Raw genomic sequence first — 13,582 nt, 5'->3', positions numbered from 1 at the left:
CTCAGGAGATCAAGGAGAATCCAGCTCAGCTTCTTCTAGAAGCATCAGTAGTTATATAGCAGACTAGTTTAATACAATTAACAGTTAGGATATGGTTAGTTAGAGTCAGCTGAGCAAGTGGTTGTATAAGATTGGAAACAGACTTCTGCAGGTGTATTCCCTACATTTGCAACTCTTGTGTACTGAACTTTCATTGAGATCAATAATACAATTCTTTCCACACTTTTATCATTTGGTTTTATCCTACTTTCGAGAACAGAAAACAGTTTTGAGGATGATTACCAAGAAGGACCTTGTTTTATGGACTAATTCCTTTATAAAGAAGTACAGTTAACAAGAATGCATGATGCACTACAGGCTTAGAGTATTAGGTTATAGCAGTGATAGCAACACCAGTAGCCCTCTGTGGCAGATCTGGAGCAAAATTCTGTTCCTTTCTACTTCCACAAAAATATAATATAATATAATAAAATCCTTTTTTCTAAGTTGAGGATTCATGTCCTGGTCAAATTTAGTTTCATGAAGCATACCTCTTCTGTCAGCCACTGTAAAGTGTCCCAATCGATCTCTTCCTGAACAAAAATCTCTTCGTATCTAGCTAGACCCAGACCGCGTAGCCACTCCAGAACAGGAGAGATATCAGCAATTTGCCGAGGAGATTTAATAGGAGAGGCATCAACAACTTGTCCGTAACACCGAGGTTGTACATCCTCATTGGGACAAACCAACTGCAAGAAAGAACCTAGAACTTCATTACAAAATTTACAATTAGATAATAGCTTATCATAGCTCATACAATTCTCTTAGCAAATCCAAAGAATCTCATTTTTCTTAGCATAAGGAAATAACACACATGCATCCACACCAATGGCCAAGGAAGTCCAAACCCACACACAGACTTTTGAACATAAGGAAATAACACACCAAAGACCAAAGAAGTCAGTATTATTATTGGGTAAGTACAATGGTGTAGACCACCAATATTGTCCTCGACAATCATAACTTAAATGTAAAGTGAGGCTCCGAAACAAAGAACTTTGGGAAGAGCTTGAACTTTACCTGAATTGCATAGCAATTTGTACAGCCATGTGGTTGAGAGTTAAAAATTCCAACATACCCACCAGGAAAGACAAGATATTAATGAATTTTCGGTTGATACAAATTACGTAGTTGGTTGCTTTGGAAGTAAACTAGAATCAGCCAAGGTGTCATCCCCATTACAATGGTTGACTTATCCAGAAATAACAAATTTTGAAATTAACATGCCATAAAACTCTATGCATAGGTATATTTGTCACCAACAAGTATCCACAAGAAAGCAGTCAAGCAATAACAATTGTGTGTGTGTTTTAAACCGAATCAAAATAAAGGGGATTACATTTAGAGTGGTCTCGTCTTTGTCAAGGCAGTCGTTAGTATGAACCTGTCGTAATTCATCGGTCAAATCTGAGATGTCATTACCACAAAGGGGACAACAAACAGGACTATTATTGAAACAGTGTTCTTGGTGATGAGCAAAGTCAATCCCATTGGAGTGACCATCTTGCTCATTTTCGTCAGAACATAACTTAATCAACACATCAAGCTGTGTGCAAGGCTCAAACTCATCAAAGGAGTTGTTACCATTGTCCAAGGTACCATTATTATCAGAATAATCAGAGGGAGCAGGATTGACTATAGAGGTGAGTAACCTAGCCTCCAATGAATTGGATGAATAAACCCCTTTCCGATTCAGGTCCGAAAAGGCAGAATCCCGGGCAATGGAAACAACAGTATTATGAGGAGGATTCCCGGAACCTAGGGTTGAGTCGATGGAATCCAAGGAGCAATCCTCTTCTTGGGAAGGAAAAGCATGGTTGGTAGTGAAATCTGGTTCAAAATGTTGGGGAGTTGTTGCAGGTTTTGAGGGAAAGGAGGATCCCAAACCCAAGGGGGGTTTGGGTCTCTTGGATGGACGAACTGTATTAGCGGAAGGGGAGGGTTTCAGAGGCTGAGATTGTGGCCGGGGTTTAGGTGGTAGAGATGATCTGCAGGAATCTTGGAAATCGTCGTCGTCATTGTCGTTGTTGTGGTGATGAGGAGGCTGAAGCACCACATACGTTTTCTGGGCCATGTATGACCAAGGAAAGCACACAATTGAATTGAGTATTTGGGTAATTGCTGTAGTGTAGAGATGATGATGATGATGATGATGATGAAGGAGAGAGGGGGGTTGGGTTGGGGGTTCTGGCAGTGGCAGTGCGTTAGACGTTCTGTATTTGAAATTTTGAACTAATACGCAAATGGAGGGAACCAGCTCAAATTGCCTACTTTCAAATTCCATGCTCACCCACCCCAAGTGAAAAAATCAATGGTGGTTGTTTGGGAAATAGGTTTTTTTTTAGTTGTAGATATTACTATTAGAGAATTTTTTTTTGTATTTGATAAGTTAATTGGGTTTTTTTATGGTTGAATGTGATGTTTATAAGAGAAAAAGTAAAATGATTATGGGGTTTGATGTGATATTTGTTTGGATTTGTTTTTTTTTATTTTGTAAAACATTTGTCTTGTATTGAAAAAAAAACCAAAAACTAAGGGCTTGTTTGGTTTGAGTTTTAGAAAAAAAATTCTAAAAAATTGTTTGGTTTGAGATTTTTCTCAAAAAATTTTCAAAATCACTTCTTTCTCTTACACATCAATCAATCACTTTTTCTCTCTCATCTCTCATTCTCAATTATTTTTTCTCTCACACACATCTATTCAATTCTTCCAAAATATCAAATCATCCCAAACTCTCACAAAAAAATTTTCTCTCAAAATATACAACCAAACAAACCAAAAAACTTTCTAAAATAACTCTCCCAAATTTTTTCAAAAACAACTCTTCCAAAAACAAACCAAACAAGCACTAAGTTCCCAAACCCCCCCAAATTTTGGCAGTGTTTAAATAAGATGATCTGGTTGTTTGGGATGATCAAAGGTCCACACAAATCTTTAGTAGGATTTTAAAATTATGATTTATGTGTGGAGTTGAATTTATGAGGTTTTAAATTATGATTTGAAAAGATAAAATTTATTTGATTATGAGTTTTTAAAAAAAAATTTGAATTGAGTTTTTCTTTTTTATGAATTTTTAAATTATAAAAGTTATTTGATTCAAAAAAACTTATAACTTATAACAAACATACCACTCAAAATTTTATTCAAAACTCATAATCAAACTTTTTTTTAAAAATTTAATTAAAAACAATAATTATTGATAAAAACAATTTTTTTATTTAAATTTTTTTTTAAGATTTTGAAAATATTTTTTATGTAAAATATAAAAAATATATATTATTTTTTGTTAAAAAAAATCAAAAACAAATTCACTTTTTTTTTTCAAATAACATTAAAGGTAATTCTATCTTATTACACTGTTTTTCTAATTACACTTTCCTAAAAAATTCAAAAATATTATTTCACCTCTTTACATACTCTTTAATTCTACATATACTCTCACCCCTAACCTCCTTTCTTCCCTTACACTCAAAATCTGTCAAACTCTAACTCCTCCATCTTCAACTACTACAACCGTCGAAGCCGCCTTCGAGCACTACCTCACAACCCTTTTCACCGCAATCATCACTCCGCAACCTCCTCCAAAACCACCACTTTCGCAATTTTTTCTCAGTGTTTGAGTTTTGTTCTGTAAACCAAAGCCAAATAAATTTTGTTTGTTCAATGGAACACGGCCAAACAAATAGGCTTGTTCGGTTGGAAATGCCCAAACAAATCAAGTTTGTTCAGTCATGTCTCACCAAACGGGCCAAAGTTGATTAATTATTCATGCTCGACCACAGAAGTTCGAACAAATTTAATTGCTCAACTACTAAAAATTGAACAATCTCAATTTGTTTAATGAACTAGAGCCGAAGGAGTTTCGAACTCACTTTTTACAAATAACTCGAAACTATACCAAAATGATTGAAAATTACATCCAAACATTTTTCTAAATACAAAAATCTTATATGTTATTTATTTATAATGATTATATATACATTTTAGGGTAAACTTCACTTTACCCCCTCGTGATTTGGGTCATGTGCGATTTACCCCCTAACGTTTAGAAATGATCACATAACCCTATTGTGGTGTGTGGATCGAAATGCACCATTAGGACCATTAGTGATTTAGTGAAAAAGACTAAAATACTCTTATATATAAGTAACTTAAGTGTGTGAATTATAGATACTTTCATTATTTGTTTAGAAAATAAAGTGCACTTTAACTCCTTGTGCTTTATTCCATGTGTGATTTACCCCATTGAAATTTGAAAATGAGCATATAACCCCCTTATGTATGCTACATGTTTCACACTTGTTAAGTTGGACGGAATGTTTAACAGTGCACTTTCTTTTGTTTGTTGTTATTCATGTGTGTAGATGTATATATTCTTTAAGTTAGAAGTATTTAAATTTGTAGATAGATTGAAAGAGAGATTGGAGAAAAGGTGGTGGTGTTCAGTGGAAGAGAAGGGTGGTGGTGGTAGTGTGTAGTGAAAAGAAAGATGAAAGAGTGCAAAAAGAAATATAAAGGGAAAGTTTGGGGCTTTTTGTCCTTAATAGTAATTTTACAAAGAGATAAAAGGGTAGCTTTAGATGCATCCCAAAAATTTGGTTGGGCACCCAATTTCTTTTAACACCCCAACCTTAGTTTTGAATTTTGACATTTTTTTTGTTGAACACCCCAAACACTTTAATTAATCCAATTTTAGCCCACACATTTCTTGCGATCTCCATTGCCAGCAAACCCTTCTTTTTTGCCACTGCTGCTTTCGGACAACCGTTGTACCCTCTTAATTGTATGCTGAGATCACGGCAATGGAGAAAGTAGCAAAGAAGAAAAGAATGAGGCATGGCTGTGGCAACGAGTGAAGTGTGAAGAATGAGAAGAAGAACAAGAACAAGAATGGGATAAGATGCGGGGTTAGCGATGAGAAGAGGTCGCGACAATGGAGTAAGTTGCAGAGAAGAAAAAAAGACAGTGTGGCGGCGATGGCTGTGGTGGCGATGAGTAAGGTATGAAGAAGAAGAAGAAGAAGAATGAGGAAGTTGTAAATGAGGGGCTGCTAGTGATGGTAGTAACGCGACATTGGATAGGGAAGGTCTGGTAGTGACTGTGGATACCCTATTTTGACTAACCCTAAGACTTTGGGTGCTTGAAAGCTTCATGATGATGAAATGATAATTATCTCATCCCTGAAGATATTTAATGTTGTTGTGAACTGCAATATCACTCCATTTTAAGCCAAAACCATGTTTTTGTAAAAATGACCATTTTACTCCTGAATCCATTTTTATCCAAAACTTAACTCTTTGGTCCCACTTAGGAGGAAGGGAGAGAGAAAGGTTTGGTTGAGTTTGAATTGATGAACATTTTTCAAAACCATTTATCAATTTTACATAAAACCGTCAATTGAGAGTCAATCGGACCCACTCAGGCAATAAGAAGGTCCAAAGGCATGAAACCTCACACCTAGGTATATGGGTTGACACCTAGATACTAAGATAGAACGTGCGCCCACATGTGCGTTGTGCGCCTTGTACCATCTTGGTGCACTTGCACATTCACCTGACGCCCATAATCCAAATTGGACGATTGGTGCATTTTTGTAGGGAGCCGCTAAGAAGAAGCGATGGGGCAACCCTAGCATGACCTAGGTTGTCCCCCAAGGCTCCTCTTTGTCTATAAAAGGAGCCCTTACCCACCTCTTTTAGAAGACCAACACTTAAGCAATTTCGAGAGCTTTTGGTGAGTTTAAGAATGAAACCTTGCCACCTTAACCCTAAATCCGAAAACCATACAACCCTACAGTAGCTTTAACAAGTAAGAGTGCATCCAGGTTTTGAGAAAAGAGAGCTAAATTAGAATCAAAGCTTGAGGGAAGTTTGAAAGCAAATAAATCTTCTATTTTCTCACCTTTTCTTGCGTTCTTTTTGGTTTGATTCAAACCAGCAAGTAAGGGCTTCTATTTATTTAATTCCAATACCTTTTTAATCATATTTTTATTATGTAATCATGTTTAGGTTGTTAGTTTAGCATAAGCATCATGTAGGTTAGATTATTTGCATGTTTTAGTTAATGTATGTTTATTGCATGTGTTAGGTTAATTTATTCATAATATAAACATGCATATAGCCCGGTTTAATCACTGTGTAATATTCAACATGTTTTTATTTTATATGTTAGTTGCTTTATGTGCATGAAATCATGTTAGTAGCCTTAAACCGGGTTTAGGTTTGTATGTTATATGTTTAGTTGCATATTTAGGTCATATATACTATTTAATCCATATTATGCATGTTGGACACTTTGCAGTGGGATCTAGGTAGTCTTCATCTTTCATAGCATATTACTTGATTTTTGCTTTGTTTTTAAAATAATGCGAGTTAAATGCTTTTAGTGCTAAATTGAGTGTTCTGTATGATTTTATGAATATTACTTAATTTGGATTGTGTTTATGACCACATGAATTAAAATTTTACTTTTTGATGGAAAATCCTTATTTTATATAAAAAAAAAATATGTGGTTTTATTCATGAATCCAAGTTAAGTGATGTTTTCATTATTCAAATCACCTAGTTTTAGGTTTAGTAAAGGATTAGGGCTAATAATGGATTTTGTGGAATAATTAATCGCTAAATCTCATAAAATAGAATATTAATAGAGGCCAATCTTTGATTGGGCGAGAGGGGGTGCATCAATTAATGACATTCCCCTCTTGTACCTAAGTTCCCGAACTTGGAATGTTTTTGGTTATTGTGGATCGATCATTTACTCAGTTTTCATTGTTAAAAGTTTCTTAATTTTCTATAAAAATTAAGTGACGACTCTTTTGATGTGGGCTAGTGAATTGGTACAACATTGTGTGGAAAACGCGCCTTATACCCAAAAAAGACATGGTGTACATGAACAAAACTAAAAAACCTAAATTTTTTCGTGTTCGAATGATGATTTTCCTTGTCGATTTGAACACCATCAATGTGTACAAGATGAAATCTATAAAAGAACTCTGCGAAATCTAACCTCCAAGAACATAGCGACAAATTATCCAGCAAAATGGCTCCATAGAGACGAGAAGAAGATCAAAATAGCAAAATGTCATCCTTAATAAAGGACTCGATGAAGTCGTTCTCGTTGTTTGCACACAAGGAACAAAAACTGAAAAGGTAGATCTAAAACGGCGATGAATGAGGTGACAATGAGCAATGTCAGTTAGCAGTGGAGGTAGTGGAGATGATAAGAGACGATTGGTGGATGTTACACTTTGGATTGGTGGATGTCTGCTCCATGATGAATAATCATAAATAACAAAAGAAAAGACAATAATAAACATAATCAAAAGGAATTCTCTTGTATATATATGTCAATATCATGCAATAAATGATATTCTCCAATTACATACATCATATATTCAACATTTAGATAGAGTGAATATATAATATGTGATAACCGGTAACGTAGTGCGTCTCTTCCCTCTTTGTTTGCATTGGGTTTGCCCTTGTTAGAGTGGCGGGTTTAACTTGGAGTCTTGTTAACCGTTTACATTTGTTGTGTTTGGAAGTTTTTCTCAAAATCCTTGTCCTTGTTTGCTTCCGTATCAAGTTTCACACGTCTCGGAGGGTGCGAGGTCGGGTCTGGAGTGTCCGGAGTTGAGCTGAGAAGTTTTCAGACTAGAGGCATGGACCGCATGTGCGGGGCCTTGGGCTGCACGTGTGGAAGAGGGGCCGCATGTGCGGAAAACAGGGGAGGTTTGAGCACACTACTGCAATAAATGCAGGTGCGCGAGTAGAAGTGCGGGGAAAGGGCCACACGTGCGGGAATGAAGGCCACATGTGCGGGAGCACGCGCACCGCACATGCAGGCATGGGCACCACATGTGCAGTGGTAGGTGAGATCCGAGATTTTTTTCCTTTTCTTCCACTTTAAGCTGAGTGTATCTCACTTTGTTATGTGTCTCTCTCTCTCAAAACTCTTTTCTCTCCTTTCTCTCTATATTTCCTACATCAAACAAGATCAAATCCTTGATTTCTTCAAATCCATTGGGATTTTGAACCAAGTTCTTCATCAAAGTTAGATAACTTCTTGAGGGCTATGCTGTGTGCGGTGAAGATCGAGTTTCAACATCGTCGATTTTGGGGTTTCGTCTCATTTCTTCTTCAAAACTTGAGATAGGGATTTTCTTAGAGTTATATATATATTTTTTCAAGATCTCGATGATTTTCGAGATCATCATTTGATAACTTTAAAATTTGATTGTTGATTTCAAGAAAATGAGTGATTTTGAAAGTAGGTTTACTCCTTATTCCTTTAAAAATAGAAATTGAGGGTTTTAAACTATATTGATTGGAGAAAGATGTTTTTGGTGAGATTCCCTCAAATATTTTGGAGATGAATGGTTTTGGTGAGAAAACCTAGAAAATTGGAGGTTTTGAAAGATGTTGAAAATCCTTGGATGATGTTGTCATATTTATTTTGTGTGCCAAAATAAATGGATGTTTGGAAAGTTTCTTATTTATATTCATAAATGATGAGTTTCATGGAATATGTAAATTGTTGATTTTGGAAATTGTTGTTCAAAATGTTGATATAGTCTTGAAATGACTAAATTGTTGAGAAAGCTCAAAATGTGGGAAATATGTTATCCCTTGGATGAAGTGGAATAAAGGTATATATATTCATCTTGTGAAATTGCATTGAAAAGAGGATTGGGAATTGTGATCACAATGGTAATATTGTGTGGAAGAATTGAACATGGAAGAAATGTTGCATTGCATTGGTAATCATTACATTGGCATATCAATTCATTTGATTATGATAAGCTTTGAAATTTGATTTGAAAACTTTGAGTTGAGAAAAGAATGTTGTGAAACAAGTTCTCATGGAATGGTTTGGGGGTAAATACGTTGGTAAATCTTGATAGGTGGTGTAGATGAAATTAATTAAGTTGGCCTAAGTGTCCGGGGTGAAAGACCGAAAACACGTACGGAGGAGATACCACTTCCCTTCCGGTGAAAGACCGGTAAAGTGGGGTTTAGTAGTGCTAGTGATGCCTACTTGCAGATACCAACCTAGGGATTACCAGAGTTGTATTTACCGCCCCTTGAATTAAATTTATAAATTATGAATAGTTGAAATTGCATAACATCATTGAGCATGATGGTTTTCAAAAGATGAAGATGTGTTCTACTTTCAAAAATGCATGGCATGACATGTACATTTCATCTCTTGGGACTTGTATAAAATGTATATACTTTGTTAAGGATTTCCTACTAGGCTTTATGCTCATCCTATGAGATTTTTGTGCAGGAAAAGATGTGGAGATTCTGCCTAACTAAGGGCGTGGAAATGCGTGTTGAGAGCACAATGTTCTCATTTGTTGTGACTCTATTTGTAAGCCAAACGCTATGTTTGTGTGGGTTTGAATAATCATTTTGTGTAACCAGGCTTAAGCCTTAGAAGATTATAAACCCTTAAGGGTATTTATTTGTTTATTTTATTTGGCTTTGGATTAAATGTTCTACATGCTATAGGTTCATGTATTAAAATCATCGAATGTATAATCGCATAAGGAACTATTTGTATGAATCTTATGATCATGTAATGCAAGTGTGGGGATTTATTCCGATTTTACCTTAAGGAGCCATGATTGTTGTATTATCATTTGGGCTTAAAAATTAGGGCGTTACAACTTGGTATCAGAACTACCGGGTTTGAATACTTGGAGCTCGTGGGAAATGGTTGTTTTACCACAATGAGTTTATTTTGTATGATAGGGAGGTGTGGGGGCCGAATATTGGAAGTCGTAGAGATTCCGGAGAGTCGAACATTGAAGAATCAAGATTCGAAACATTCGGCCATTGCTGCGGAAACTCAGACCCAATCTTATTCGGCTAGATAGTCGATTAAGCAAGGGGCCGAGTGGAGATCGGTTTATTATAAAATATGCCGAATAGGAGGTTGGATTTGGAACTAATCCCGAGGCCCAAAGAAGAAAAGATATAAATAGAAGAGACATTAGCCAGAAAGAGGTATGTGATAATTGTGATGCTTAACTTAGAATACAAGTAATCTAGAACGAGAGATTGACTTGACCGTCGGAGTGCTATTTCCGGCACCTCCGACCGGAGTGTTTACTTCCTTTCAAGTGCCTATCGGTGGATCACGAGCGTTCCCCAGGATCAGAAGAGTATTTCTAAAAACCACTTCCCCACAATTGGCGCCGTCTGTGGAAATACTCAAGCATATCCATGGCGGATGTGACAGAGGACCCTCTAATAGTCACTGATGAAAACACGCAGGTAGACGTTTTCACTCCAACAAACACGCGCGGACCGGAGCTTCTCCCAGCAAGACGCGTTTTGAACTTCGCCTCACCTTCGACTCCAGAACATGAGGCAATGCAAGCGATCATGGAGCAGGCAAAGCAAAATGAGCAGATGTTGGAAAACTTGATCGATGAGAACAGGCGCCTCCGTCAGGATTTGGCTTTGGAGGTAGCAAACTCCAAACAAGCCGTTCCCTAAAATCCCGAGTGACCTTTAAAAGCAGGTGATCGACGACCTCGAGCCCAGCTTCACGACACCGATAGCAGCTCCGACTTATTATCCTCGGATCCCAAGATTGATGGATGATCTAAAGTTTTCAGTTCCTCTGGAGAAAGTCTGCATATAAAGTGGGCCCCCTCGTTCTACACCAAGCCATCAGAAGCGGTGGCACCTCCTGACACGACAAGAAGGGATAGGCGGTGTGAATATCGCGAAGATCACGATCGTGACAATAGCTATGCAATGAAAGACCTTCAGGAGTTGGTCCGAGATGTTCAGCCCCAACATCATGCCCAAACGTGCGCAACCAGACCAATTGTACTTCAGCAAGAATCACCTCCGCTTGCAGTCATCCATATGATATACAGCTTGCCAACGCCTTCAGCCATGCATACAATTCAAGCACATCCTGCATCCCAGAAGCAACTCACGCCAGCGAAACGACAGCGTGAAGCTCCGAGTATCACCTTCGACAATTCTGATCTTATCGGCATAACAGTCCCCCACGTTGATCCACTGGTCATTGAACTACGTGTCAACCGATTTACTATCGAGTGCGTTCTCATAGACCAGGGAAGTACTTCTAAGGTTATGTATTACAAGACCTTCATCAAACTTGGCTTAAACGAATCAGACTTGTCTCCGGCTCCTTATCCATTATTCGGCTTCAATGTAAATCCAGAATATCCGTTGGGGAAAATCATACTACCCATCCAAGCAGGCTCCCAAACAGTGGATGTGGAATTCTTGGTCGTCAGGCTGCCTTCGCCGTACAATCTCATCATGGGGCGAACTTGGTTGCATACTATGCGGGCTGTCCCAAGCACCTATCATCAACTTCTGCGCTTCCCAACAGAATACGACATTGAGCAGATCCGTGGTTCCCAACAATCGGCACAAGTATGCTATCTCCTCTCCAGAAAGATGCCAAAGGATTTGCAAGTTAATTCCATCGAGGTGCCAGATCGTGAAAGCCTCGACGATGTCGGGCGGCTCCCGAATGAGAAAGCCACGGAAGACTTAGACCGAATTGAGATTGACGGCAATCTAGAGAGATTCTTCATGGTCGGTGCCTCCCTAAATCAAGCCGACAGACAACAGCTAGTATCCTTCCTGCTCGATAATCTTGATGTATTTACATGGACTCCATATGAAATGCCGGGCGTCGACCCAACTGTTTCCGAGCATCGTTTGAATGTTGACCCTAAGTGCAAACCGATCGTTCAGAAAAGTCGACGATCTGCCGCAGAGCACACTACTGTCGTGATTGAAGAGGTTGACCGGCTGCTTGATGCAGGGGCAATCCGGGAAGTTACCTACCCCACATGGCTACGGTACATGGCGAGTCTGCGTTGATTTCACGGACTTAAACAAAGCCTGCCCCAAAGACTGTTTTCCTCTCCCAAGGAAAGACCAACTGGTAGATGCTACAGCACGCCATCAGCGCATGAGTTTCCTCGATGCTTACAGAGGCTACCATCAAATTGCCATGCATCCGGAGGACCAGGAGAAAACTGTGTTCCTCACCCCAAGAGGAACCTACTGCTATAAGGTTATGCCTTTTGGGCTGAAGAACACCGGGGCAACCTACCAGAGTCTAGTCACCACCATGTTCAAAAAGTAACTCTGTCGCACAATGGAAGTGTACATTGACGATATGGTGGTCAAGTCAAAGGTAAAGCTGCCGATCTTGAAGAAACATTCGGCATCCTACGCAAATATGGAATGAAGCTAAACGCTTCCAAATGTGCCTTTGGAATCGGCTCTGGAAAATTCTTGGGATATATCGTCAATCACTGAGGAATTGAAGCTAACCCAAGGCAGATCACAACAATCCTGGAGCTCAGCTCCCCCCGATCAGTAAAAGAGGTGCAAAAGTTAATGGGGATGGCCGCCGCGCTCAACAGGTTCATTAGCCGTTCCACAGATCGTTGCCAATAATTCTTTTATACACTACAGCAGGGCAAGGCTTTTGAATGGTCCTCCAAATGCGAAGCCGCTTTCAACGGCCTTAAGACATACCTCTGCTCAGTACCACTCTTGGCAACGCCCTCTCTTGATGACCCGCTCATTATGTATCTGGCAGTTTCCGACCGGGCCGTCAGCGCCGTGCTGATAAAGGAAGAGCTGGGAGAGCAACGGCCGGTGTATTATGTGAGCAAGGCAATGGTTGATGCCGAAACACGCTACCTTCCGCTGGAAAAGCTCATCCTAGCCCTAGTCATGGCGGCGAGGAAACTGATGCATTACTTCCAAGGTCATAGCATTGGGGTGCTAACAGACTATCCCCCCCGGTCTGTACTACGCAGTGCAGAAGCTTCCGGACGTGTTTCAAAGTGGGCTCTAGAACTCGGCCAATACGATATTCAATTTTTACCCAGAACCTCAATCAAAGGGCAGGTGCTTGCCGACTTTGTCGCCGAATTCACTGGTGTCCTGACCGACTTCAAGCTTGACGAAATTTGACTGAAGCCGAACTGGAGGATTTATGTTGGGGATATTTGGCAGTTGGGCCGAAAAAGCCTCCGAATTCAGAGCGCCCTTCGTGGATATCATGATCGGCCAATCAAAGTCTCCGGATTCGGAGCGCCCTTTGTGGATATCACGATCGGCCACTCAAAGTCTCTGGATTCGGAGCCCCTTCGGCTCATGACGTCATTGGGCTGATGAAGCCTCCGGATTCAGAGCGCCCTTCATGGATATCACGATTGGCCAATCAAAGTCTCCGGATTCGGAGCCCCTTCGGCGCATGACGCCGTTGGGTCAAAAAAGCCTCTGGATTCGGAGCGCCATTCGTGGATATCACGATCGGCCAATCAAAGTCTCCGGATTCGAAGCCCCTTTGGCGCATGACGCAGTTGAGCCGAAAAGGCCTCCGGATTCGGAGCGCCCTTCGTGGATATCATGATCGACCACTCAAAGTCTCCGAATTCGGAGCCCCTTCGGCGCATGACGCCGTTGGGTTGAAAAAGCCTCCGTATTCGGAGCGCCCTTTGTGGATATCACGATTGACC

The 13,582-nt window shown here is 39.5% G+C and overlaps 1 protein-coding gene across 3 annotated transcripts in view; it reads right to left on the bottom strand.

Moving 5' to 3' along the window:
* LOC114263338 (sterile alpha motif (SAM) domain-containing protein) overlaps positions 1-2,359 on the bottom strand; it is a 35,172-nt gene extending 32,813 nt beyond the window's left edge. For 2 of the 3 annotated variants that reach the window (XR_003629596.2, XM_028203846.2), the window contains exons 1-2: positions 1,379-2,331; positions 531-728 (exon numbers count right to left, since the gene is read on the bottom strand). Coding sequence is in view for 2 of the 3 variants with exons in the window: in XM_028203846.2 (XP_028059647.2) it covers positions 531-728; positions 1,379-2,323 (1,143 nt within the window). In the remaining variant the exon portion in view is untranslated. Of the gene's footprint in view, positions 1-530; positions 729-1,378 lie in introns of all 3 variants that reach the window. The other variant, XM_028203844.2, reaches the window with a different exon arrangement.
* Between the last annotated feature and the right edge of the window lie 11,223 nt (positions 2,360-13,582).

This window comes from Camellia sinensis, chromosome 10, assembly GCF_055761805.1.
Source record: "Camellia sinensis isolate YWXY chromosome 10, ASM5576180v1, whole genome shotgun sequence".
Lineage (NCBI taxonomy): Eukaryota > Viridiplantae > Streptophyta > Magnoliopsida > Ericales > Theaceae > Camellia > Camellia sinensis.
This window is presented reverse-complemented; position numbering and strand designations above follow the sequence as displayed.